General features: G+C 38.1%; 1 protein-coding gene across 7 annotated transcripts in view; it reads right to left on the bottom strand.

Annotated features, from left to right (window-relative positions):
- Window positions 1-27182, bottom strand: part of ARMC8 (armadillo repeat containing 8) — an 85814-nt gene that overhangs the window by 55915 nt on the left and 2717 nt on the right. For 5 of the 7 annotated variants that reach the window (XM_080409765.1, XM_080409763.1, XM_080409766.1 and 2 more), the window contains exons 2-3: window positions 26993-27069; window positions 12974-13045 (exon numbers count right to left, since the gene is read on the bottom strand). In XM_080409765.1, coding sequence (XP_080265891.1) covers window positions 12974-13045; window positions 26993-27069 — 149 coding nt within the window. The remainder of the gene's footprint in view (window positions 1-12973; window positions 13046-26992; window positions 27070-27182) is intronic. The other 2 variants (XM_080409762.1, XM_080409764.1) reach the window with 2 other exon arrangements.

Genomic DNA, 27182 nt, shown 5'->3' with positions numbered 1-27182 from the left:
GCTTCAGCACCTCAATGTCATGTCCTAAAACACTTTTTTTTTTGTTTTTTTCTTTTTTTTTTTTTTTTTTTTTTTCTTCCAAAAAGCACCCTAAATTCTGAAGGTTGTTCTCTTCCAAAGAAAATAATTGCTATTTTCTTTCCCATTAACACTCTGCACTGGGAACAGATGTTACTGCTACATTAATGTTGAAGACTGAAAATGAAACACGCTGCCTATATTCTATAGTCTTTCTATGTTTACAATAGAATTCCTTATGTAAGCTTTATAATTAGTGGAGATCAAAGTTTCATTTCAGATTCTACATACAGTAAGTTTTTGAAATATTAGTAATACTTTTTTCTAAATCTTTAAAACATGATAGCATTTCAGATTAGGTTTTCCACAGAGCTAGACACCCATAGTATAACGTTTTCCATTTTTTTCTTTACAAGAGAGAATTGGCACCAAGCAACACTGAGAATTAAGTAGTTAAATGACAAGCCATGAAATTACAAAAAGTTTCAAGTGAGGAGAACCCATATAACTGATAAAGATGAAACCATGCACTAATAAACTACTGTTAAACATTAAAGACAAAGACCACATCCTTCTATTGTCAGAAGAAACACAGGGATAAGGACACAAATATACACCCTGGGCTGGTTTGTTGTTTCCAGGACCTAGCATAGATAAGTTCAGCAAAGACGTTTGTAGTATGTTCCCTCCATCTATCAATATTAAAAGGATAAAAAAAGTAGGAAAATGGCATGTACATGCAGGGGATAAAAGGGAAGGTAATAATTTGCATTTTGGAAGTTTAAAAAAATATTACTGAGGTAACTTGTTCATAGTCCACATTCTTTAATGTCCCTGCTTAACTTAGACCCTTTATCTCCAGCCTTATCCCTTACCAGCCAGCCATCTGACCTCCACCAAACCTGCAGAAATACTTGACAAGGCTCTGCTAGAACTGCCATAACTCACTTTTGTAGAGCCTGAGAGCTTCAGGAGAAATCAAAAGCACAGAAGAGATACTCTAAAAGAGCAAAGAGGTGCTAATGTTCCTGTTGACTTACTCTTAAGCCTGCAATCCCATAGTAAAGCTCATTACCATGAGACGGGAAATGAAATCAAGCTAATAGAAAGATCTTGCAACATCCTCATGAACATTAATACAAGGTTTGATGCCAAGTAGTTTAAAATGCAATATTTGGACTTTCCCAAGCTTCTAGAACGCTTCCCTGAAATATTTCCCTCTAATGTTTATATAGAATACAATTTCTTCCATTCGTCCCTGTACTTCTAAGAGCAATTAACTAATTAAAGCCTCTCTGTCAGATGTCAGTAATGGTATCCAGGCAATCATATCTAAATGAGGTAGGACAATAAATCCATCCAGATAGATACTTCCATGAACTCCATGAACAACTATACTTGGAAACCAAAAATAAAGTCAGCTGTATGCATGATGTATTCTGAACTGATAGGGATTCATCTAGGAAAACCACACAACATTCTACTAAACCAGAAAGCTTTCAAGGAAGTAGCTGCTGAACAAATGGTAACTACAGTAGCTTAGCAAGGAAGATAAACAGTTCACATTTTCCTTCCTTTTGAAGATTGTCGAGATGGGTGTGATGCATCAGGAGTTGTGCACTGGAAGACAGACTTGGATGACTTAGACCTCATCAATCCAGTCTGACCATAGACCTCAGAGTCAGCTAAAAATAACATAAATTTACTCTTTGACATTCCATCCCACTTACAAGTTGTCACAAAAATCTCCAAAGTTCTTAAAATATCTGTAAAGTAGATGAAACTCAGCACTTCATCAAGGCCCATCAGCAGGCATGTGGAAAAAGACCTCAGGCTAACACTTTGGGTTATAGTACCATGAATCTCAAGATATCTTTTATCAAAGTATATGAATAAATAATCATGATTGAATTAAAGCTTTTATCTGAATATTTATTACTAGTCCTCTTGCAAAACAGATAAATGCACTATTTGCTGGAATGATCGATTTCTTATTCTACCTTAGAAGATGCTTGTCTTCCAGTACATTGCAAGAAGGTCTGAAAACTATACCATGGAAATGAATATACAGACGAAGGTACTACTGAAGCACATGATTTACCATAGGCTTACAGAGTATTGAGTAAAAAGTTAATACATGCATAGAGGCTGACCTACATTTAACATGTGAGAAGTCCCAGTGAGCATCAATCCCAAACTGTGAACCAAATTAAAGTATGAGAATAGATCAAACAAGATAGGACAACATACAAATTTTTAAAAAACTGCTCCTTTGAATGCATTTTAAGCATTACTTTTCAGACAGCATAACAGGAAGCAATCACTGGCCACATAATTTTCCCAAGCAAGAAGTATCATTTTAAAAGTACACAGAATAATTTCTGTAAAATATCTGAAGTGACAAATCAAATATTTATGGATCCTTACACATGAGGACTCAAAAATATGAAGGATTTTTATGACTGTTAGTCAAAGAAATGTATCCTAAACAGTCTCACTTCTGGAAGAAACAAGTTAATTCAAAATGTCCAAAAGTTGGATCCAAGGGCCTGGGGCTAACTATACTATCAAGCTAAAAAAAACAAAACTACAAAGCAAAGGTAACTAGTTCTGAAAATTTTCATACAAAGCAAATGGTACCTGTCAATTTTTTTTTTTAAAGTCAAGTCAAGCAATGTGATGGTAGGACTCAGCTTTGAACCATACTGTTGAAAATGTTCCAACTACTTCAATGTCTGTAAAGGAGACAGTAACACAAACACTTCCCTGACATGTGGATTACAAAGAAAAACATCCTTCTACAGTATGACAGCGCTGCAAGCAGAAGGGAATTAAACTGCAAAAAAAGTTTTTCCTTTAGAAACAAAACAAGGAGCCTCAGCTTACATAGTAATTCTAATGCTTAAGACATCTTCACTTATATTAATTCTGTTTGTTCTATGTACATCACAACTTGTATCCAATCTAACTTTTGTTCGCTTGACTAGATCCAAAGTTGAGACACTGTAATACTTCTGCACTAAAAGAAGGCACACAACAGTTTTCATGTAAGAGTAAATAAGGAATACGATCAAGTTTTTCCTCACCTTTCTCTAGTGATCAGTTTGATTTGAAAATAAATCTTGTTACTCTGCATTGAGCCAGTGCAGTCTGATTCACCTTCTTACAAACAGGTGTACTTTCATGCAGTTCAGTAACACACATCCTTTCCTTGTAGCCATTTATACTAGAATATGTGGGATCAACATGCAACTCCTGAAGCCAGACAAAGGTACATTTACACTAACAACACTCAAAGCCTTTGAACTTAACACAGTGAATTACACTGATTCCGTTTAGTATTAAAGTGTGACACAGGCTCAAATATTTTACAGGACTATGTCAGTTACCTTCATCAAAGACCATTTTGCAGATGACAAGCTTTTTGTTTTACAAGAAATATGTTAGCAGGCATTATATAAAGCAATATCTTCATCCAGTCTTGCTTCAACTGTCTTACCACTTTGCTCAAGACTGATGTCTTATTCGTGAGTTCACCATTGAACCGTTCGTTCCATTTACCTTTATAAACCACCAACATGCACACTTTATTCTCAGTCTTTCAGAAATTCCTGCGTGGAAGTATTTTTTCCACATTAAAGCATCAGTGAATCAGCTTATGACCACCATCTGAAAAACTACTGTTCATTTAGACAAACCAAAGTTTCAACAAAGGTTTCTGTCTGAGGATGCTAAGCAACCTTAAAACAAAAATGAAGCTAGGTTTTGACCTCCCATTCACCCACATTTTGAAATTCTCCACTACATACAAAATGGCTATGCTACATTCCCACTCTGTTTGATATCACAGCCCAACATTCAGCATCTGCACATGGGAGAGGATGTCAAGAATACATTTTTGAGATTTTTTTTTTCAGATTTGATTCTTACAGCTCCTTAGGAACAGATACTATGAGATATCGTAAAGCTACCCTTTACATGATGTTTTGCAACATGAAACTTAAAATTCTAATAAAAATACACAATTTAAAAGGTGTTAATATAAGTCATACTTCTAATGACAACTTCCTTTTTGCTAATAGAAAAGGCACTTCAGAGTGAGGGGGATGCCCAGCTTTTAAACAGAAACAGCTCTAACACAATTCTGCTGACTGCAAATATTTGCCTTGCCTCATGTGTACGTCATAGCTGGGGCAGAAGAATACCTTGCTGCAGTTGTACACAATCCTTGTGGTGAGGGTTATTTCTCATGAAGACACATATCATTATGTAAACTGGCCCTGACTCGCTTTTAAGAAAAAAGCGGAGACAACCACAGGAGGCCTGTTATGCTCTCCTCCTCTTTCACCACTCTAGAGCAAAAGAAGTCTTTAAAAATACCAGCATCGCAGATGAAGCTCCTTCACCTAAGTGTGCAAAACCACTACATTTGGGCACAGATCCCTACTCCATGGAGTACACAACACAGAAAACTCCATTGAGAAGTGCAGCTAAGAACAGAACAAGGCATCAGGAAACAACTGTGCCTTGCCCTCGTGAGGATGTCCAAGAAGCTTGGACAAAACACCTCATTAATGTGCGTGACAGACCTAGGAACACTATGTCCAAACATACCGAGTTCCTGAAAGAAAGCTGGTAACATGCCAGAGATAATGAACGTTTCAAAAGGTGTGCATAATTGGTCACTAGTACAATTCTTATTAACACCAGCAGCAGTGGCCATGCAGTACAAGTTGATCTGAACACCTTACAACTTCTGCAGTCGGGAGGTTAACTGGGTGGGAACTGAGGATCACAGAACCAGAGCTGTAAGGAATCCCTCTAGTCACTGACCTTGTACCAAGGCAGGATGATCAATCATCAAATTATTTGACTGCCTTGCTTGTTTTTCAGTATTTCCATCCGTGGAGATTCATCAGTGTCACCAACAGGAGCCTGCCAGCACTGCAAGGTGCAGATGCACATACATTTCTCTGCTACTACAGGGCAGTCTTCCTTGCTTCTATGTCTATACTTATCTGACCATTTTTTTTTAAACTCAACAGAACAATGCTTTTTTGTGAAAGTTAGTTTTTTCTCTGATTATTGAGCTGAAGCAGTCTTCTGTGCAGTCACACAATCATCACCACAAGAAGTGGTAGCAGCATATGATCAGAAGCACAGAGGGGTGGTTCTGTGAGAAGAGACCTGTTAAATCAACTTGGATTTTTACCTGCACCTTTAACTGTACCGCCTGGCTCAGAGCAACCGAAGGCATTTTCATTTGCATAATGAAGTCCTAAACCCAAGGCAACAGAAAGAGGAAATGCAAGCCACAAAAGCTGAACTTCAACCAACAAAAATTTTCAGACAAAGGAAGACAAGAAAGGAGTTGCTACTGAGCACTGAGGGATTAAGGACAAGATTATTCCAGAAATACTAACTTCAGAGAAGAAAGATGCCAAGCAAAATTAAAGAAAAAAGCTCAAAACACAGCCATGGAACCTGAAGGCTCATTTGAACTTAAGTCACTATCTCATCAGATGATGTTTCAAATGGAAGGCAGCATCAGGCCAACAAGGTGCTGGCATGTTGCATATTCAGCAACCCTTCTATAAGGGTAAACCCCCACCTGCAAAAAAACCCAACTCCATCTCATGTTTGTGCTCTGTATCCAAAAGGTTTTCCACTGAAACAGACCAAACCAAAAAGGTGCCAACATCAGAATGCAAACTAGAGATCCGAACTTGAGTAGACCCTAGTATTTTCTGGCTTTGGACACAACCTTGCCAAAAACTGCTTTATAAAGCATGTAACAAGCTAAGATGCTCACTAAGCACGCCAGGTCTCTCTTATGGAGAAGAGATACACATTGCACTTTCTTCTGCATTTAAGAGATGTCTTGTGCCAAAACAATTCATATATTATTACTGATAGACCTAAGGCTTTGTTAGAATGATCAAACCAACTCTTCTTCAGAAATACTAGTTTCCAGTTTTAAAACGTTTTTGTTCCCCAGAATATCAACTGACCATGGGAAACTTAACAGATTCCTAGCCTTCTATAAAATGCAATTCCACTAGGCTAACAAAAAACCCCCACCAAACAACCAAAAAACCCCAACAGATCTTTACTAATAAGTACTTAAAGCCTAGGAAAAAAGTTAGAACACCCAAATCTGATATTTAAAACTGGCATAGTTTTTTTTGAGCTTAAATTATTTATGCCTTTCTTGTTGTTCCTCCCAAGCTGATTTCCAAACACTGTTCATTGTTGTTAAAAACAAAGACCTATCATACATATTAAGACAGGTTGTCTGGCATATCAAAGTCCAGTTTATCACCCAAACCACAAAAAACAAATATCGCCAGCTTCGTATCTGCCACCTCACTGACATTTCTAGAGTTGCTCTTTCTCTAGGCCTCAAACTAGAAATCTTTCTTCACATGTCTGCAGGAGTGACTGCAGGCATGCTTCATCCCCTCATGCTTAAGAATGGTTCAGGTTTTATTCTCTCTTTAACAAAAGGTGTTGCACGGACAAACTCAACAGGAAGGAGTTGCCACCTCCTTTCCATAAAAGGGGTAGATCCTCCATGATGAAGTTTTTTCTCCCTCTTCCATGCCACAAAAATAACTCACTGCTCCCTTCTCCTCACAGGAAAGTGTGTGTGGTGAACCTAGAGATCCTCCAAAGGTACAGTTCTTCATATTTTTATTACTGTATTGAATCCTGTGTTTGTATGATTCATCAGAACTGGCAACCCTGCAATATTATTTATCCTTTATCAAGAAAAACAATCCCCAGCTCCTAAGGATTTTTTACCTTTTTCAAATTAATAGTCTAACAAAGAAACAGAAAATAAACCATCAGAAAATACTCAACAGCAGACATCATTTACCATCAGTCACTCAGAGAAAAAACCAAAAGACACAGAGGTTAAATATTTCTCATACCAGTTTCCACCATTCATTGGCCCTTTCCACTTCACAATACCAGAACTCTTCCAACAAGAGAACTCTATTTGGTGGCTACCTTAAGATTAGAAACCAGAAAACATTCACAAAAATTATCTGCTGTCATTGCTAAACCTAATCACATCTGTCTAGTAACCCAGCCTTAGACTGTAAGTGAACACTGATGACTAAATTTGCTCTCTGAAATAGTTCCATAGCTTCACTGTTCCAGGTACAAAAGAAAAAGTCACGTCAGAGCTATGCAAGTTAACTCCTAATCCATTGCTATGCTGTTTCTTCTTTACCAAAATTCAGTATCAGGTCCATGGATCAGTCACACTTCCAAAGGTGGTTTAGAGAACCTCTGTCTAAAACCATTTTGGGATAGCACTGAAACCATTTTGGGATAGTACTGGGTTCAATACTGCTATGTTTAATCCTAACCAGCCAGCAATTAAGAAGATTTGCAGGACCACGTGCACCAAGCACAACATATTTGCACAAATTCATCTTTCATGCATAATTTCAGCATATAAAGTCATAAATTAAGAGATTTAGGCTTTAATTGAAACCATACCCTCACTCATAAGGGAGTATTTCCTTATATTATCTAAGGATGGTTTTAAAATGCAATACTCAAGGCAAGTGCCAATACAACCTGTCTGCACAGGATACTACTCTGCCTTAAAAGAACTTCTAGAGTGAGTGCCTGAATTCAAGGACAACCCCAAGGAAAAACTAGACATGCAAAGGGAGTTCTTCATTAAATCAGATTATAGAATCACAGAAGAGATAATGCTGGAAGGAACCCCTGGAGGCTATCTAGTCCAACCCATTGCTCACAGCAGGATCAGCTAGAGCAGGCCGGTCAGTATTCCAGCCATGAGACCGAGCTTTCCGTGACACAAACTAACAGACATACTTTCTTGGTGGTAAACTAAAGTGGTACTTGCTGTATATGCACAAGCTTCTTTATTCCTAAATATCCATACGAAGGGAGTTTGTTGCTTATCTTCTACTTAAACAGTAAATGATTTTTTTAACTAAGAACATTATCTAACATTTACCTGAGTAAATCCAAGAAAAGCTGAAAGCAACAGGATGGTTTTTCACCCTGCAGCCCTGCAACTGGTCCTACAACAGTCATCACCCCAGTACGAAAGTATTCAATACATTAGAGTGCTCTTCTGCTAAGCTCCATATGGGACCAAGTACCAACATCCTGCATCGTCTACAAATTTGTACTACCATGCATTTAAACAAATAATTGATCACAATACTTGCGAGCTATGCAAAACCATCCTGCCTAGGTTTTCTTTTTAAATCTCAAAACAAAAGGAATACTCACTCAATCATTTCAAACACTATCACAGACATATTAATTTCTCTACTTACTTATCAGTACATCAGTTTTAGTTTTGCCAGTGTTTGCCATCTAAAACTACAAACAAAATCTTCTTTACAGATACTTTTCTTTTGTTTAATGTAGACACTAGCCTATATAAAAGCTAGCTGACAGACTTTGGGATGTAACAGAACCTTCCAGTTAATAGTGATATCTTCTCATTCATTAGTAGGTTACACAGTTATCAAAGCAGCAGTCTTTATTTTGTGGCAAACTAAAAAAAACCACTACCTGAAGGCATTTGATTATGTTTAAAAATAAACTGAATCAAAATTTCATGGGTGTCTATGTTAGTGTGTTCACATCCCTAGAAACAAGTTTAAACCCCAACAAATTCTTACTAGTTTTCCACAGACAACCTAACAATATGCTTCACAGAACTCAAATTTCACATAATGGAATGGGTTCATCAGCTATCCTGTATGTATTTAAAATGTGCTCCAAAAAAATTAAAAAATAAAAAAACCAACAGTTAAACAGAATCCCTAATAAATTACTTAGGGAAAGGTGAAGATTAACTACATAAAGTTCTCTTTATGTATCTAGAGGTAGGCCTTTAGCTTTGGGAAGAAGTACACCACCATGTTACAGCTCCAAACAACTGACTTTACACCTTAAGACTCTGGAGAAGCATCAGCTGGAAGTCAGAAAATAATTTTTATCACGTGACAAGAATGATTTAGTGTTTTTGTTAAAGGACTTGGACAGTTAGGTTTAAGATTTAATTTAAAAAAAAATACTGTATTATTTTGGATCAAAGGAGTAACTGAAGCTCTTAATGAGAAACTAGCTCTGAATTGGATTAGACTTTAAATATTAAACTCTCAGGAACAATTAGATAAGCAATAACTTGATTCAGCTAACATTTTTGACAAAATAGCGCAAGTCAGAGCTTTGAAAAGTAACCACAACATACAGGAAGACAAAGCTATGCTCTGATGACTGGTATTTAACACTGCCTTCTCTACACTCTGCCATCCACTGGAAGAAGAGGAAGAAGGTATGTCACAGGCTTAAAAGGCGCAGTTGTGGACTGGATTACAAACCACTGAATGCCATACCAGAAAGTGATCCACAGGCTTACAAAACAAAGTTAAAAAACTTATATGTTCATTTCACTGAATGTTTTTCTTTTCTAATTCCATCTTTGTAAGCCAGACAGAGGCTTGAGACTGTTTACCTGCAGAATTCAAAAAGAGCCTAAGAGCAATAACTTTTGCCTAAAATCAAAACCTAACCTACTTACTAATTCAGTGGCCTTAAAGTGTAGCTGATGTGCAGCCTGCAGGGAAGCGTGTAAAGGAGCCCTCAAGGTACCACAGAGCAGGGACGGAAAGACTACTTCACTTCTGAAGTTATGGCAAAGAATGGCAAGATACCTGGGTGGTCCTTACACTTAACAACCACTGAACTGAGAGTCTAGTTCCCCTGCGCCTTAGGTGTGATTAAGTGGCAATGAATATGATGACAATATGCTTGTCAGCCTGGACCACACAGTAAACACATGTTTTTCTAGCCTCTGTTATAAATTCCACCAGAAAGGGGCTTCAACTACAACTCAGAGGACTGGGAGCCAGCAGCACTACAGACTAACTGCTACTAAATGGACATTATTTTGTTAAGCCAGAAGTCCTATCAAGGTGACTTAGAGAAGAAAGAAGTTACATATGAACTGAGGACTCAGTCATTTTCCTGAGATTTAGGAGGTAAGAGCAACTAACAAAAAACTTTAAATACTCAACTTGGACTCCAAAGAGATGTCTGAGATTGATAGGCGCAAGAGCTGCAGTATTTGTTCTTATAAAACTGTCAAGTGAAGGAGCACACCAATAATTATATGGGCTCCCTCATTCCCTGCTAGCATTTTATGTGGGGCAGAAGGAAAAAGCCCTAGAAAAATTGAATGACGATACAAGTAGCAAACTTTTTAGGCAAGGCTGACTTTTTAAGTTGGCCTGCCACTGAAAGAACTTTGTATTATTGCATCAAAATACCTTTTTTTCCCCCCCTAACTTCAAAAATTTTATTTTCTGGGACTGCTACTAAAAAGTAATAGTTTGAAAAAGTAAAATTCCTGCAGTCCTGACAGAGATGCCGGAAGCTGACATTTCATGAGAATGTAAAGAAATAATTCTGATTCTGTAGAGAGGAAGAGATATAGAGAATCATTTCTTAAGAAACAAAATCCACATACAGGCTGGCTACATGTATATCCTTAACATCTAGGACCGTATTTGTCTATGCATTTGTACAGTTCTTAATATTTTTTGTTCTTAAGTCCAGACATGGCAATTCCACAAGCTTTCTTCAATCAAGTTTTTAATTAGCACCCTCTTCAAAACAAGTGGTCAAGAGGTGACCACAGGTCAGACTGAACCTTAAAGGGACACCCTTTCCAAAGATGACACCACTAAGCAGTTAACTCATGGACACGGGAAGCCACTGGCCTAGAAATGACAGGGATTCAGCCAGTCTTTCCCAGCATTTTCTCCCTGTACGGAGATCTTCAACAGACTTTGCATTTCTTTCCAAACAAGCAGCAGTCTAATATTTAAAAATAATAGGGATACTTCATACATACCGGTAGTATTTGGCCCAATTTCAACAATAAAAAGATACTTCCTAGACTTGTTTCCTAACTTCGTATTAGTCTGCTGTAATATTTGAACATAATTTTCCAAGTATCAGAACTCTGAAGGGGTTCTTTGGGTCTAAAGGGTATCTTTTGAAAGCTTGCTGGAGGAATACTTGGGGAAGAACAAAGAAGCAAGAAATGAGTAAACAAGAAATTGAACCGCAGGACAAAACAGCAGCAGCACTCTAACAATCCCCAAGCCATTACAGAAAAGAATCAATTTCCCTTGGGGAGACTGCAGTCTTAACTCAGTGAAATGAAAACTGTTCTCATTAGCTTTGCAGAGGAGACTTAAAACAAAGAACGCTACCTTGCTTACTCCTGTTCTCACTAAGGGAAAGGTTCAACTTTGCAGATTGGAATTCCAAAGGTTCCAGTAATCTAACAGCTTCAGCAGCCATTTCACGAATTAGAAGGCATGCCAAAACAAGTCAATGAATTCCCACCACCTCAGTTAAGAGAGAACAACAGAAGCAGTTCTCTAATTCAAATGGTCTATAATCTATTGCAAGTCTATCTGCAACACCCTGAGGAAATTTTAAGGCTTCAGAAGGGCACTTGGGGGTAGATACCACCTAAGTTTTAGCCAGTGAGAATCGTTTTTTCTCACAATAACCCAAGCCAATTTACCTTCATATATACCTCTAGTCTGGAAAGCTAGATTTCCTGTCACTTGAGGATAACTTGTACTGAAGTGAGGACATGTGTGATAGTTTACCTTTTAAGATTTTCCAAACCCAGGCATTTATTTGCAGTTACAGATTAACCATATAATTTACTCTGACAGCCAGAAGGCATTAACAACAGAAAAAAAAACCCCGTTGGATTTTCATTACTGGGCACAGAACAACAGCAGAAAGCAGGATAACTGAAGGAACATGAAGTCCTACACAATTTAAGAACAGGCAAATTCTAGCTTTGGAAGTTTGAGATCTTCTGTCAATTTTATAATGGGAATCACAAGAATCAACAGTAGTTGCAAGAATTCCTTAAGGCCTGTTGCTGAAAAAAATTTCTTAAAACTTTGCATAATCTTCAACAAACATCCACTTCAATCTTTTCGTCTCATGTGAGGTCTTCTCTTCGCCTGTTTATATTTGGTCAAAAAAGGAAGATAATTCAGCAGGTTTTGTAGAGGGGGTTTCTCCATATCTAAACCCTAGATAATTTAAAGGACCAGCCCTGACACAAACTCAATCTGTAAATGAGAAGAAATTCCCTGCAAATAAAATGCATTTTTTGACAAGCCAGAAGAAGCTTTCTCAAGCAGGATGGTTTAGGACCTAGTTGCCATTTAAGCAAAAGGATCACATGTGGGTCCCATACTGCTAGCAGAAGTAATGCTGTCCCCAATGTTCTCCTTCTCCATTGCTGCAAATTGTGGCTGAAAAAGCTGGAGGAGAAGAGGGGTGTAATGAAAGCTGTAGTGAGCAATCCAGTAGCTAAAAGTTACTTGTTAAATTTGTACTAGTGGAATCAGGATCCAGAAAATGTTAACATCAGCTGAAGCAGTAATTCAGCAATAAAGTATGATCAATGGTTTTCAATCCTCTGAAGCAGGTGGAGAAGACAAGCAAATTATCTCAGATGTTTTTGGTATTTTTTTACATTATATTTTTAACATAACCTTACACATTTGCACTTGCAAACTCACCAAGCAATTGGCTGAAGAACAGGATTAAGACTTTCATCCATCATTATCATCATCAATGTCAGAAATTAATTTCATTCCTGAGCTGATAAAGTTTAATAAAAATCACCAAGACTACTTTAGAGAATTTATGAAATTCTAAATTAAAAGCATTACTCAACAGCCTGTTCTGTAATACATGAGTTTAACAGATATTTCAAGTCTCTCAGTTACATTAAAGTATGCAGTCAACTACAATCAAAGTTAAAACAAAAAAGTGCCTGTGATCTAAGGATCATTATTCCAGACCTGCTGTGAATCAGTGAAAAGGAGAGTAGCAAAGGACATACCTTGGAACTGCTCCCAAAACAATCAAGTTGGCTTTTTGTTTGTTGTTTCCAATTACAGCATTTTTCATATCTCTGTAAATCCAGAAAGAAAAACAAACCCTGGTAAATTATGCTGAGGTACTGAGGGCTTAATCTATAGAATTTACTATTTCCATGAAGGCTTATTAAGTAGTCTTCCACACGTCCGTGCTGCACCTACAGGAATCCACAGCCCACAGATAAATACCCCAGAGCTCTGGGATTCCATTATGTCCCAGCTTATGCAACTAAGCAAAAACCCAAACTATCTCACATGCACACCAGACATGAAGAAGTCTCATCATTGAGGAAAACGAGATATAGTGGTTCTTTGTGCCCACATATTCACTAGCCTTCTAAAATTAAAAAAAACACTATTTGTTGGGAAATCAAATATTAGCAATTTAAAGTATTAACTGAATGTTCTACTGGGTGCAGGAAAAGACAAGCTGGGGGGGGGGGTGGGGCTGAGGAATACATACACATATAAATGAAAAAAAAAAAAAAAAAAAAAAAAAAAAAAAAAAAAAAGGAACGAGGAACTATCACCAGTCTCCAGAGACCAGGCTTTCACTCTCTTCGTCACCACAGGCTTCCCTTTGTGAATTTCAGCAGGACACCTAAACATCTGTATGTCAAAATCCCAGGAATAAAGTGGACACAAATTCATTTTCCTGTCTAAGAGTTACTGCAAGGTGAAACACATTAAAGGCATTCATACCATGGTAAAGGTACAAGGGAAACCTTCTGGAAAGAGGACACTGGTTGCACACACTAAGAAGTCTGATGAAAATGTGTGGTTTGCAACCTTGTTTTTCAGAAAATTGCTGCGAGATCCTAAAAACCATCACCACCTTTTTAAGATATTTTTTTTCTTCATATGAACATACTGAATAAATATGAATATCCAGAGAATCTGAAAGAAAGCTAGCAACTTATGACCAGTTTCAGAAAATCAAGTTTTCTAGGAAACCTAGTTGTAGGGTAAAAGCAGAGGACAAAACCAGCCCAAATTCAGGTAATTCTTTATCAACAAAAACCAACACTAGATTGATTATAATGTTAGTAGTTGCAAAATTGATAAATTAATCACTGGCTATCTATGCCCATCATTCAATCTAATAATTTGGAAGCTTTAGTGGTTGCTTATTATTCTTGCCACTGTATTGCACTTTTCACCTATCTGCAAATTTTAAGAGATTTAGAGTAGTCCTGTTCTTCAGGATCCACCCTGGCCTGCATGAACACTACACAGTCCTTACGTAACCCCTGAACATGCAAATTCCACTGCAAATAAGCAGTGGTCCCAAGTGTTAAATTCATTTCATTACAGTTCTTAGCCAAGGCAGGCAATATCTGGACTGGCATAAACCAAACCTTTATAAACCTCGATTAGTAAAAAGTAACTGCCCATTCTTCCTGAAGTATTTCCATATGACTCACTCTCCCATTGCATACACTTACCCAGCCACAGAAGAGCGCTCTAGGAATTTTAAACAGAGGCTAACTTCAAGTTTGGCTAGTGATCTTGGAGCTCCAACAAGGGAGCAGCATTAAAAGCAGTTGAACGCTGAACTGTGTATCTCTTAACACAATCAGAGTCAGTAAACAACTTGTCAAGTGAGCCATTACTTAACAGGAATCTGCCTCCCCAGCGCACAGTTTTACACAGCTGAGTATCAGCAGGACATACTGGTCCTTTCTGTTGTATCTCCTGTTAGTTTGGTAACTTCACACCACAAGACAGGAGGTAGAGGAGAAAGAGCAAGATCTGAAGACAGGCTAAGCTGGAAGCCCAAGAAAATTTCAGGAATGGACTTAATTTCACTGAACTCAGAAACAGTATTTCAGTGGTTTCTATGCTGAATGCTTGATATGAAAGTATCCCAGTCATTTTAAAAGGTTTTTAATATACAAGAGCCAGCCCAAAACAATGTCAGAAGCAATGATCAGATGTCTCAAAGAAATGGAAACTGTACCAGCAAGTGTGCAAGGTTCAAAGACTACCTCTCCCTGTTACCCTTAGGCACTGGCTCTCAAAGTCATCAGAAAGGCTGCATCGCATCATGTTCTCCATGAAGGCATCTTAAGAAGCTGAAGAGAAGGCACTGGCAAAGCACTCCAAAGAATTAACAGATTTTGGTGATATTTTAATGTCGCCATATGTCTTATCCAAAAATCACCTCCGCTCAGGTGATTATACATAATATATTTGTGTTTAAAAAAAACCAAAACACCACTAACAAACTTTTGTGACTCCTGCACCAACTCCACAATCAAATGGCTTGCTGACCTTATAACCATCTAACATGTAGTAAGTACTGCCTCTTAGAATTTGATATAGACACCCTTTCAGAAGTGGCAGGAACATGGCCAAGTTCCATAACACTCAAATTGAGAGGTTTAGTGAGCTCACAGTCCTGATCTGTAAATGATTCGGATGAGTTTCTCCATCTTAGTTCACAAAGTTCCTCAGAAAGGTCATGGCAGATAGACAAGAAGTGTCACAGACTTGGGATTTCTAACAAATCCAACACATGTACATTCAACCACCTCAACTTGCAAGCAAGATACCTTCAAATTGGTAAGGTGACCAAAAACTGTCAGAGATAGGACTCAGCAAAGATCACCATGTTTGTGTGCATTATTCCTTGGCGCTCCCAAGTCCCATGCCGCACTTACCTCTTCAAATTTGCCCCTTACAGAAATGAACCTATTCAATACATATGAAGCAGGATGATATGGAAACCAAGGATATCCTTAAAATGCCATAACCCAATGCTGAATAATAGTAGACTTTTTTTTGTTTACTATAAAAAATAATTTTATTGAGATTTCCCTGATCAGGAAGCTAATCTCCGTAAGAGAACACCACCATGTGCTGTCCTAGTCTACCAGATCCTCAGTGAATCATGAGCCCTGGAAAAACTGAGGGCAACTCCCTTATTTGAAAACACCATCTCCAATAAGTTTGAGCTTGACTGACTTCAGATCCAAGAGGACATGAGATTCATCCAAGGAGAAAGAGCAGTAAAGATCGCTATCTTCTACAAGAGGTAACAAAGAAACCTCAGAAATCTGTAGTCCAAAAGTGGATACCACTTTATTTCTGAATGTCACGCACACCACTCCCATTTCCTATTGCAAAAGAGAGTCCTTCAAATAAGGAAGAAGGAAACAGCTATTACAAAGAGATGAGAACTTCAAAAGAACATATAGCATATTGTCATTCTAGGCCTAATCTGGGAGAAGGCCATGATCCAGAAGAGGGAGATGCCCAGGATTTCCAGTCATCAGCTCCAAGCTCTCAGGAAGGTTATTGACCCCACTACCAGGCAACAGCCCAGCATGAGCAGCATCAGAAGAAAAACACCTATCTTGCACTTGTACCGAGTACATTCCAGCACCACCAATTTTCTCAGCTTCCCAGAGGTAGCTTTCTGTAGAGCCAAAAGACAAACCATGAAGATGGTTCACATGACAGAGGTCTGAAGATGTGTTTGAGGTTTGTTGTTTTTTGTGTTTTGTTGGGTAGTGCTTTTCTGGTTTAAAATATTCTGCATATTAAATCTTGCAGTCTAGATTCAAACTAAGTTCAAAAGTAATTTAACAGAATAACCTGAATTACACTGATTTTAATGTATATACCTAAAATCTGATAGCTGATATTTATTATACCTACATTTACTGTAATGCAATAAAGTAATTTATGTGGTAAAAAAACCCCTTTCAAGCAGCATAATATAGGCTGCCAACAATAAAATACAGCAAAGAGATCCTAGCTAAGTGCTTGGAAATACTGCTTCCTGAAGTGCTAAACCAGCACTTTCCATCTCTTATTGTTTCTTAAAGAAATAAGAAATAGTTTCATCGGTTCAATCCTGTGACCACTCAGTTTTAAGTTATGAAACTAACTAGTGACTGGAAAAGCAGAAAGATTTATTTTCTTCGTACAAGCTCTAGAAAAGGGGGGGAGGGGGGGGAAATTATCAGAAGTTTATCAGCTCTAACAATCTCTTGGAACATAGCAACCCAGAAGCAATCAGTTCAATTAATTAGCTATAAATAAAATGCAATGCATGCTAGTTTTGTAAGTGTATTAGCACAGTATGAATGTTTGTACATAAAATTCACACAAAAATAATCTAATTGCCATCCAAATGCAGCTCAACAAGAGTTACAAGAGGAAATTATCTGCCAGTTGTCTATGAAGTTAATGTTTTTATTCTGATGCTTGATGTGCAATTGTTTAAAGATACCAGATAGCCTACTTCAGATAAGCAAGAAGCAATATAAAACATAACAATTTGCAAGTAAAATATAGCCTTTAAGTTTTAATGATTCCTAGCCAATAAAAATGTAATTATGAAATGTCTGAGTCCTGACAAAGTCCTGACTAGCTTTCTAGTCTGTCAATGCAAATTAGTACTGTAGAAGCAAATTAAGGTGCTGAACTTCGTCCTAAAGAGAAATTATTGAAGTCCAATATCTTCGTGAAGTTCATTCTAAGTTTGTGACTCCCCCGACAAAAGCACCAAAAGTGTCCAGTAGTTAGTGTGCAGTTCTCTGAACCGGTGTGAGCAAGCTTCCCAGCTGAGAAAAACCAGACCAGTAAAGCATTCCCAGCAAACCCCCAATACCTGCCCCTCTTCTGCAAAAGACATTGTGAGAAAACAACGTGGATACATAGACTCCTCAGCACTAATTTGGTTTTGCCTACATTTTTAAATACAGTAACACGTAACAAATTTTAGAATTCTTACAGGAAGCCCTGGAGAAAAGCTACAGTGACTTAATAAGGAAGCAACAATAGGAACTACACATAAGAGGAGGAAATAAACAGCCTGCATATTTTCTCACCTTATTTCTTTTGAAAATAGAGTAGGTAGCCATATTTAAGAGTCTCCTAGAGAGAGAATTATATCAAACACAAGATGAACAATCATAGAAAGTAGTCCTAGACACTTCAAGCCAAAGCTTTTACTTTTAGTATGAAATAGTTACAAGAGATACCGAGACAATTACACACACAGAGGAAGCATCTGAAACAATGCATTGTCAGACCAGAAGATTTATCTACCAGAGGCTGATCAAAATTACAAACAATAGAATGACGCAAAGCATCATTCTGAAAAGGTTTTCAAAAATTCAAAACGTAAGTATCTTCTTAAAAGCTGAGCTACTGGTAGTCAAGACAAGGACATAGCTCAAATAAAAACTGCCCCAACTCAGGAGAGGTTCTAAGTTTCAGTATCATATAAAAAAAATCGGTACCTGGACTGGCTGGACTTGGGTCAGAGGCTAACTGTGGAGCTAAAGTTCTGACAACTATGCTTTCTGTAGCTTTTGCCTCTTCCTTCCCCCTTGCTTTCACTCTCCCATTTTTATGGACAGATGCGAGAGAATCAACAACAGGAATTAATGACAAATTTTGCATGTTAAAATATGTCCATCATTATTTTGACAGAATTAATTTCCAGGATGGACACTACTACAGCTTGAGTATCTGTTAATTACCCAACAAGTGAGTTGTTTTCTACCCCTTTAGCAGGGAATATGTTTGTACTAACATGATTACTAGTCCAAACCAAGTGAGTAAAATGTTAAAAACTCCTGCCAACTCAAGCAAACCACAGAAATCATAAATCAGCTTATTTTCATGGTTAATCATCAGGTTGGGAAAAAGTTTCAAGACTTCTAATCCCATTCAAAAAGTAACAGTTGATGCAAAGAAAAAGGTGATTTTACAGGAAAGAACAAAGTAGCACAATGAGACACTGTTACTCAACTTGTTTGAGTTTTAACAGTTAGAAGCTGTTACACAATTAACATACAGTGCAAACTAAACAAACTCAACATTTAAACAAGGAAACCCTAAATCCATGGTTGCTCCCAATCTTCGTTCTGTACTCTCAGGAGCTGCATAAAATCAAAGTGCTGTAGAAAAATAGCACATGGCTACAATTACAGCAACACAGAACAGTAGAATATAACATAGGTAATGCTAAAAGTAATCTTTACATCCAGCTTCTCCATATCACAATGCCACAGAAACCACTTTAACTCCTATCTGAAGTATCATCTTCGGAAAGGTAACTTACCTTGTCGTAAGTTTTCTTGCAAAAGTCTACCACATAGAAAGGTAAGCTGTTTCAATGATCCACACCCATAGTTAGAAATATTTATACCTTACTCCTACTCTGAATCTATCCCAGTTTCCAGTACTTACCTTGCTATGTCTGTGTGTGACAAGACTAAAGAAACCTCTCATATCAAATCTTGGACTTCCATATTAGAGTTTATGTCAGTCAATCCACATGCTAGCCTTCTATTATCAAGCTCCGTATATTAAGCTGACCCCAAATCTTTGGCTGCAGTTTTAACTCAAGGTCTTTTCAAATCTCTAGGTTGACTGACAAAACAGGAGATGCTGCTTTTCCCACCTCTTTCTCAAGCATGTTTTATTGCCTTACCCTTTGCACTGAGTCTGGAAATTGTGCTACAAGTTGCACAAGATCACTAATCAATAGAAAAATTGCTTACTTAACATTAAGAATGACATAGCTCAAATTTAAAACACTTGAAGTCAGTGGAGGATGGGGGTTTAAGCTAGCTTTTATTACGTAAACTTTTTAAACTAAAAAAAACAAAGCCATACAAACCATAGCTAGAGCTCTGTATTATGAGCATTTCAACTTCAGCATCAATCTCTGCTATTTAAATAAACTAGGTCATAATAGCAAAGAATTATCTGAAGAGAGGTGCGGGGAAAACAGCTGCAATTCAGCAGAACTCTCGGAAACTGAGAGATCTCCTGCTCTGTGACACCAGATCAGCAAAGCACTTTTTTCACAACTATCCTGGAACAGACAAACCACATGAAAAGAAGTCTTCATCACTGTTGCTTCAGATGAATGACCCAAACCATCAAATAAAAGTAACTGGGGGGGTTGGGGTTTTGTTTGTTTGTTTGTTTTAATTTCTCTATCTCTCACCAGGCATATTTCCTCTCCCAGGATGAAGCACTGCCTGCAGCATTTCACAGTGTGTCCCACAACTGAAGCAAAAATTAAATGAAATTTCAATGAAATTTCATTAAGCGAAGAGGCATCCTGTAACACTACATTTTGCTAGCACTACTTCTCTTTCACTGTCTCTTGATTTAAAGTTCTTTTTGTCCATTCTCCCATTTTAAGCCCACCAGTCATTATTGAAAGAATGCTGTCTGCAAGTAATTCACATAGAAAACTCTTTAGTTTCATTCAGTACAGGAAAATACCCTAAAATGGCTTTCTAGCACCTGCTTAGCTGTTCTCAGATGTGAGCTCATAATATTATATGACACTGTGTCAGCTTAGGCCAGCAACTGCTAACACACCACCAAAACCTGTTAATTTGACACAGCTACTACCCATTACATTATTATATAATCTAAAGTCTTTCCAACCTGAAAGTATAGCCTCAGGTTTTTAGCCCCAAGTAGCTATCAGCTAGGATGATGTACTGGCCTCTGTATGCTTTAGTCATGCCTAAATTTCCTTTTTCAAATGGACGTTATAAGTGCTCACTAGGACAGAAAGTCCATAATTTATCTATATCCAAATAAACTCTCATTCTATGTTAAGGAGGAGTTACTGGACATTTCAGACAACGCACGTTTGAAGTATGTTTTAGCAAGTAATTTTACCAGCTAGCCTTTCTGCTACTTTACAATTCCCAAAGAAAAAATTAAGAAAAAACTCAACACATTTAAATTATCAGTTCAGCACCAGCAATACAGTATACATAATGAAATCGTTTTAATCATCTGGTAGACAAACAAATAAGTAAACAGAGTTCTGTCCTTTGAATGATTACTAGAAATGTCAACCCTTTACAGGGAGCTAGCCTAAAAGAATGTACTTCTATATCACAAACTGAAAATTAGCTTGGTTTAGAATGTAAGTAAATTCAATATTTTTTTTGTGCTAATTCCAACCAATTTGGACTGGCAGCTTAGAAACAAAAAATTCAAACTCCAAATATTAAGAATCACAACCTCAGCAGCATTGCTGATTTTGTGGCACACACTCCTTCAACCTCAACCTCTATCTAGCTCATTCTTACTAGCACCCCCTACACACCCCCAAAGGGCGTAACAACTGTTTCTCCCTCAGCCACCTCCTGTATTTTGCCCTCCCTTACAGGCAACCACTCTGCTTTTGTCTAACAGATTAATAAAGCCAGTTAAATTCTGAAAGACTTCAGAGTATTCAGCTGTGCTCAGCTTGAAGTCTGCCACTTCTAACTCAGACCTCAAGACCTCTGTGACCAACACCTACTCTGTCTTCTCCAGTTCCCTCAGCTGGTGGGACAGAAGTTCCTTCTCCTCCCTTATCCTACTTAGAGCCTGAAATCATCACAGAAACAGTATCGCTACTCTGAGGCTGGCATCAAGAGAGGGATTTTGGAGAAAAGAGGCTTCATGTCCTTCTGAAAGGCAGCAGTGAAACAGATTCATTAATCAGCAGCCCTCTCAGGCTCAGAATGGCAACTGCAAGGCTTGAAATATTAAACAACACTATTAGACTGAAGACTGCTGGCCAAATGTGATAGGAATACCTAATTTCCTAAAGTTTAACCCACCTCTAAATATTAGACCAGGAGTTCCAATACATAACAATTTACTTGTGAAAAAGCCTTGCACATTTGTACCTTTTGCTGCATTATAAAGAAAGCACAAGAGAGAGAGAGTATCTTGTTCTGTGACAGGAACACACTTTCTTCCTATCGCATCTTCCTCTCTTCCCTCTGTTTCTATGCTATTCTTCCATCTGATTCTACAAAACCTAGTATACTGAAAGCCATTCTTCACAAAGCACTACTTAGTTCTCAAATGATGTTTGAGGCCTTTCAATTTCATCTTCTATCACTCTGAAAAGCTTGTCCAGCTATTAGACTCCTCAGCTTACTTCCTTAAAAGGCAGAAATCAACAAATGGAGTAGTGTTTCTCAGCACCCTCACCTAAAGCTGCTCCAATTTCTGTCAGATTCCACAACCTAAAAAACAGTTTTTCCTCTTCCAAGCCACAAACAGTGTATCCTGCAGTTCACAAAGTATCAACAGAAGAGACTCCGAAGCCTCATCCCTCTGCACATGAATGACCCTGCATAAAACCAAGGCTTCAAAAAATTACATCACTTGTTCTTAGCCAGTTAAGACCTCAAAGTTCCCTACTGCACCTGAAAGAATACGCATTTACTATAGAGTACTGTCTAGGAGGTAGCAAATTGATCAAAAACGTACAGAGGTAAAGGACAACAGAAACAATCCTCCAAGGACTGCTGTTTCCACAGGGCCCTTCTGATGAAAACTGGAGCAAGGCAATATGCAAACAAAATACAGCTCCTACAGAAGGTTTAGGTTCAGAAGTGCCCACTGAGAGACCGAAAACGTGACTGCATACATTTGGGAGGCATAATGTGAAAACAAGTGCTGTTCATTATTTAGTCTTAAAAAAAGGTTTGTTTAACAAGACATGAAGAACAAGAGGCAGAAGTAGCTTCTTCATAACGGTATGAATGGGTATCTGTGTCTCCATTACAATTGAGATGGGAATTTCTTTTCTTCCCACTCCACAGAAGCTGCCTCTTGCATTTCATACAGCCTTCCCTGCAGGCATGTGTGGAACACTGCTCTGATGTTCTCATTCCAGTTGCTATAGCTGAGAAATACAAGACACTATTATACAGCATCTAAACATGTGCCTGGAACTTTTTTTTTTTTCAAATGCAAGAACACACAAATGAAAAAAGCTGGATGTAAAAGACACACGCTGAAGCATTCCCAATTCATTTCAAAGCAACCGTCCACAAACAGATACAAGATAGGTTCCATGAAAGCAATGTTTCTACTAGAAATTTAAGTGTTTTTTTCACTGTTTTGTGATTACCTTCTGGTATCTTCTGTTTTAGGAAGACAGAAACCAGCAAGCAGTACAAAACACCTTCAGTCAAATGCAAGTACAAGTCCATTGTCCCTCAAAGGAGGTTTAAACACATACCTAACTTTGCACCCAAGAACCTACCACAAAGGTAAGCCCAATTACATCTTGGTTCCACTAAAGCGTCAGTTTCAGAGTCTTCAAAACACTGAGCATAACCACTAACCACTGCAGCACTGTCAGTCTAAGTTTGCAGGGACCCCAAAAACATAACTGTGAGATTCAAAGTGGTCCACAAGTTCTTACCCGTATGCCAACTATTATACTTTCCTTAACAACATCAGTTCTCAAACACCCAATACCATACTGTGTAGAAAGCACATATAACTCAAATTAAATATGCTGCATAGATCTGTACCCATACTCCCACCACAGCAGTAGACATGCTCCCTGAGAAAAAGGCATACTGTAGACATACACTTTGAAACTCAGTGTTCAGTACCAATTGCTATTTCTTTAGGATGTTTCCTTCATTTTCCTGAGAAATAAAATGCTCACACAAGTTTGGAAAATGCTCCTCTAGTAACTCCAGCTGACCATAAAGGACAGAAACAGCAGTAGCGTAGGAATTCTCAGTGCACCATAAAGATGATTATTTACAAGCCTTAAAAGATGACACCCTCTGACTGCTGAGGAACAACAGCCTGATGAGAAACAGTTGGGACCTTGAGTAAGCCAGATTTGTCAGAAAGAATGCTCTTTTCAAAACCAGCCCTTGAGATGGAATTACACCGCTCTCCATAAAATGATAGATTGTCTCTTTGAAGACATCAGGCTAAATGTAAGTATGACAAAATGTCTCTCAAAGAAGCCCCTGACCAGCAAATAAATTAGAGGACAAAAATAGGTTATCGGTCTTGCATCTGAACAATGTGGTCCTGATCTTAAAAGCAAGTGAACAGCAAATTATAGTCTGAGGATCACCACCCAGAACGGTTTAAAAAGAAAGATAAAAATACTGCCACTCTGCAAAGGATGATGTTGCAGCACCCATCTTTGGACAAATGAAGCTCTTCTAACAATGCAGAAATTTACTGAGGTACCTGTGTTCTGCTCCTCTGACAATAATGGTAAAACATTTAAGAGAACTTCTGAGAGAACACAGTATTTAATCCCCTACAATATCTGTCTGAGGTAGACTACGCACTGTCAACACTAAACATATTCGATAGCTGCACACCTGACATTAATGCTGATGTTGCAGAATGCAGTCAAAGCTTATTTGAGAAAATTTGAACTGTAGAACAGTATGTAGAAGATGAAAGGTTTAGAACAGCGCCTAAGTAGACACAAAGCAAACCTATGAAGACCCCTAAAACATAAGCATGGCCACAATGTACAGTTTATGTTTACAGAAGCAAGCTTCTGTATAAAATGAGCTTTATGAGCATTTTATACATACGAGCAAGCTTCATACAAAGACAGCAAATAGAAAGATAAATACACACTGCCTTACCGATGTGGGTATGAAGATGCAGGCCTTACACGCTTTAAGTAGTTTGCTATCAGGTATAATAAAAGGCTGTAGTTGCCCCTGTAAAAATCTCAACATTTCAAATCCTAAACTGAAATCCATGATTCACTGGCAGGTACACACAATTCTCCCCTTCGTACCAACTATCACCACCCAGATGAACATGACGGAAATGATGTGAACAAAAGTTCTGCAAGAAACTTGACATTTTGAAATAAGATGAATAGAACCACATACAGCAGCACAGGACAAAAGGGAAACGGTTTCTCAGTCTTCCCCAAGAGGAGGAAGAGGAAAAAGCTCCTAGCCAGGTTAAGACTCCACTGTCTGGACCAAAGAAGCTTCTGAACACCACCTCTCTGACAATTCACGGGAAAGAAAGGACAAGATTTGATAATTTAAAAACTTTCAGAATATATAATTCAAAGCTTTCTCAAGTCAAAAGATGACACCTGGATTGGTAGGATTTTCAAGTTCAAGAAGCTTTTAGCTACGGTTTACCTTTATCAAACCTCATTTAGAAGTTGGTTTTCATTAAAATTATGAAGACGCAATTAAAAAAAAGCCCCAAACCCAAGTTATTCATTCAAGCGTCTTTAACAGCATATGAAGAACAGGACTATTGTAACTGAAGACAATCTGCAGAAACAAAGCCTCTTAAGACAGCCTATTATCTGATCCTTTATATTCATACAGTTCCACCAATCAAAATAAAAATCTAGGTCATCAGTATTTTCAGCCAGGACGCAAGAAAAAAAACAGCACAACTTAGGAACCTAAGATTTTCAGCAAAGTATGCAGGGTATCTGGTAAAGCTTCTGACAGGAACTTCTGATAGAACTTTAATCCTCTTCTACTCCACCCCAAATATCAGTCCATTCCAACTTCAATATCTCTTCAGACACTGTGAAGTCAAAGAAAGAAAGGCAAAGCACTATTCTTCTTCTGCCCAAAGAGAATCTTGGACTGACAGAAATTTTTTATATATACACTACATAATTTCCACTTTTATACACATACTTTTCTAAATTGGACTGTTTCACACCCATCCACCAATATTCAGAAAATAACAGATCTACCACATAGGACTTGCTCAACACCAGCAAAGATACACCCTCAGAATTAGGATTTTAACCAGAGCATCACAAACATTGTTTACTACCCAAATCTGCCCTTTGAAAGCTATCATGAAATAAATTGGTATTTTCAAGCCTTTAAATGCAAGAAAAGCATCTCAGCATAGAATCCACTGACATCCATGGACAAGAAAAAGAATTTCAGATCTTAGCAGAAACAAAGATACCGCCTAAAACTTCTGTTTCTGGGAAATCAGTTACACTTCAAAAGATACAAATAACACCTCAAAAGGTAGGGATTACCCAGGGCTGTGGGTTCTAGCGCTTCGAAAAAAGAGCAGGGAGAGAGCACCACTCAGGGCATCTGCTAAGGAGAAAAGAGGGGCTCAGTCAACCCACTTGGATGTGGGACGAGACACATCTGGGACCATCACACCAGCCCTCACGAGCAGAGGACTAAGGCAGCCAAGGGGTGGAAGCAAAATCAGACTCTCCTATAGGGAAGAGTGAAGAACCTGGATGTAGTTATAGTGGTGAAGTTCTTATTCAAATTTTTATACAGGTTAAGGGGTTAAAACCAATAATGTTTCCAGGACAGTTTTATGTGTGCTGTGTTCTTCATGTATTTCAAAGGGACACCAATTCTGATACATTGCCCCTGGGACACCTTCCAGAATTATTTTTTTCATCTGTTACTGGAAAACACCTCAGACTGTCCTAACCAACTTTCTTGGCTTTTTGATCCACTTTGTCCTTCGATGTCTTCCAGTGTTCTGCTAGACAGCCACAGCCAGCAAGTTACTGGTAAGCCGGAAAAGGTCTGGTTTCACCACCAAAAGTCAGTCCTGGGCCAGGCCTTGTTTGCTACATTGCTGTCTGGATATAATGGAAAGCTTATAGCCCAAGGACAGCAAGAAAGCAATCAGATCTTTGCACCAGTTTTACTACCTATTCAGCAGGGCAAGTCTTCTACTCACTCTTTCAGTCATTATCCCCATCACTGGCATTTTCTTTGAGCTTGCAGTTCCCATCAGAGAGAAAGAAGCCACACATTAAAAAAAAAAAAAAAAGCCAACACCCAGGCACAGCAACAGGGGAAAGAGGCAAGTACGCTGACTTGGCAGTGGAATAAATAAAAAAAAAAAGTCTCAACAGACCTGGAAGAGGAGAAAAAGCGGCCAAAAGGAAGAAATGTAAAAAAAAAAAAAAAAAAAAAAAAAGAGCTTTGCATGTTCACAGAACATTTAACCTCATTCCTGGCAACTGGGAGGCTGCGTTATGAACCCTATGCACCACAGAGTGACAGTCTGCTAAAACAATACTATCATGTTTGCACAAAAATTTTCCAACAAAACTTCTTAAAAAAAGATAGGAAGAGCTTCTTGCTCTTGACATACAACTCCAGTGGAACTGAAGTAAACCTAGCCTATGTAAAACCAACAGCTCAAGTGTGTTTCAGATGACTTACATGACACCTTGCAGGACTTTCTGAGGATCAAGGTCAAATAATCTATCGACATAGTGGCGGCTACTAGCTGTTACCTCCTGCAGAGAGAAGAAAAAAAAAATTGTAATAGTTTATATCAATTCCTATAATGGCAGACAAAAAGGAATGGCTAACGCAGCAGCAAGTCTACAAAACCTATTGGACAATATAG

The sequence above is a fragment of the Falco punctatus genome (assembly GCF_963210335.1).
Source record: "Falco punctatus genome assembly, chromosome: 13".
Classification (NCBI taxonomy): domain Eukaryota; kingdom Metazoa; phylum Chordata; class Aves; order Falconiformes; family Falconidae; genus Falco; species Falco punctatus.
The sequence above is the reverse complement of the archived record's forward strand: the minus strand, read 5'-3'. Positions and strand labels throughout refer to the sequence as shown.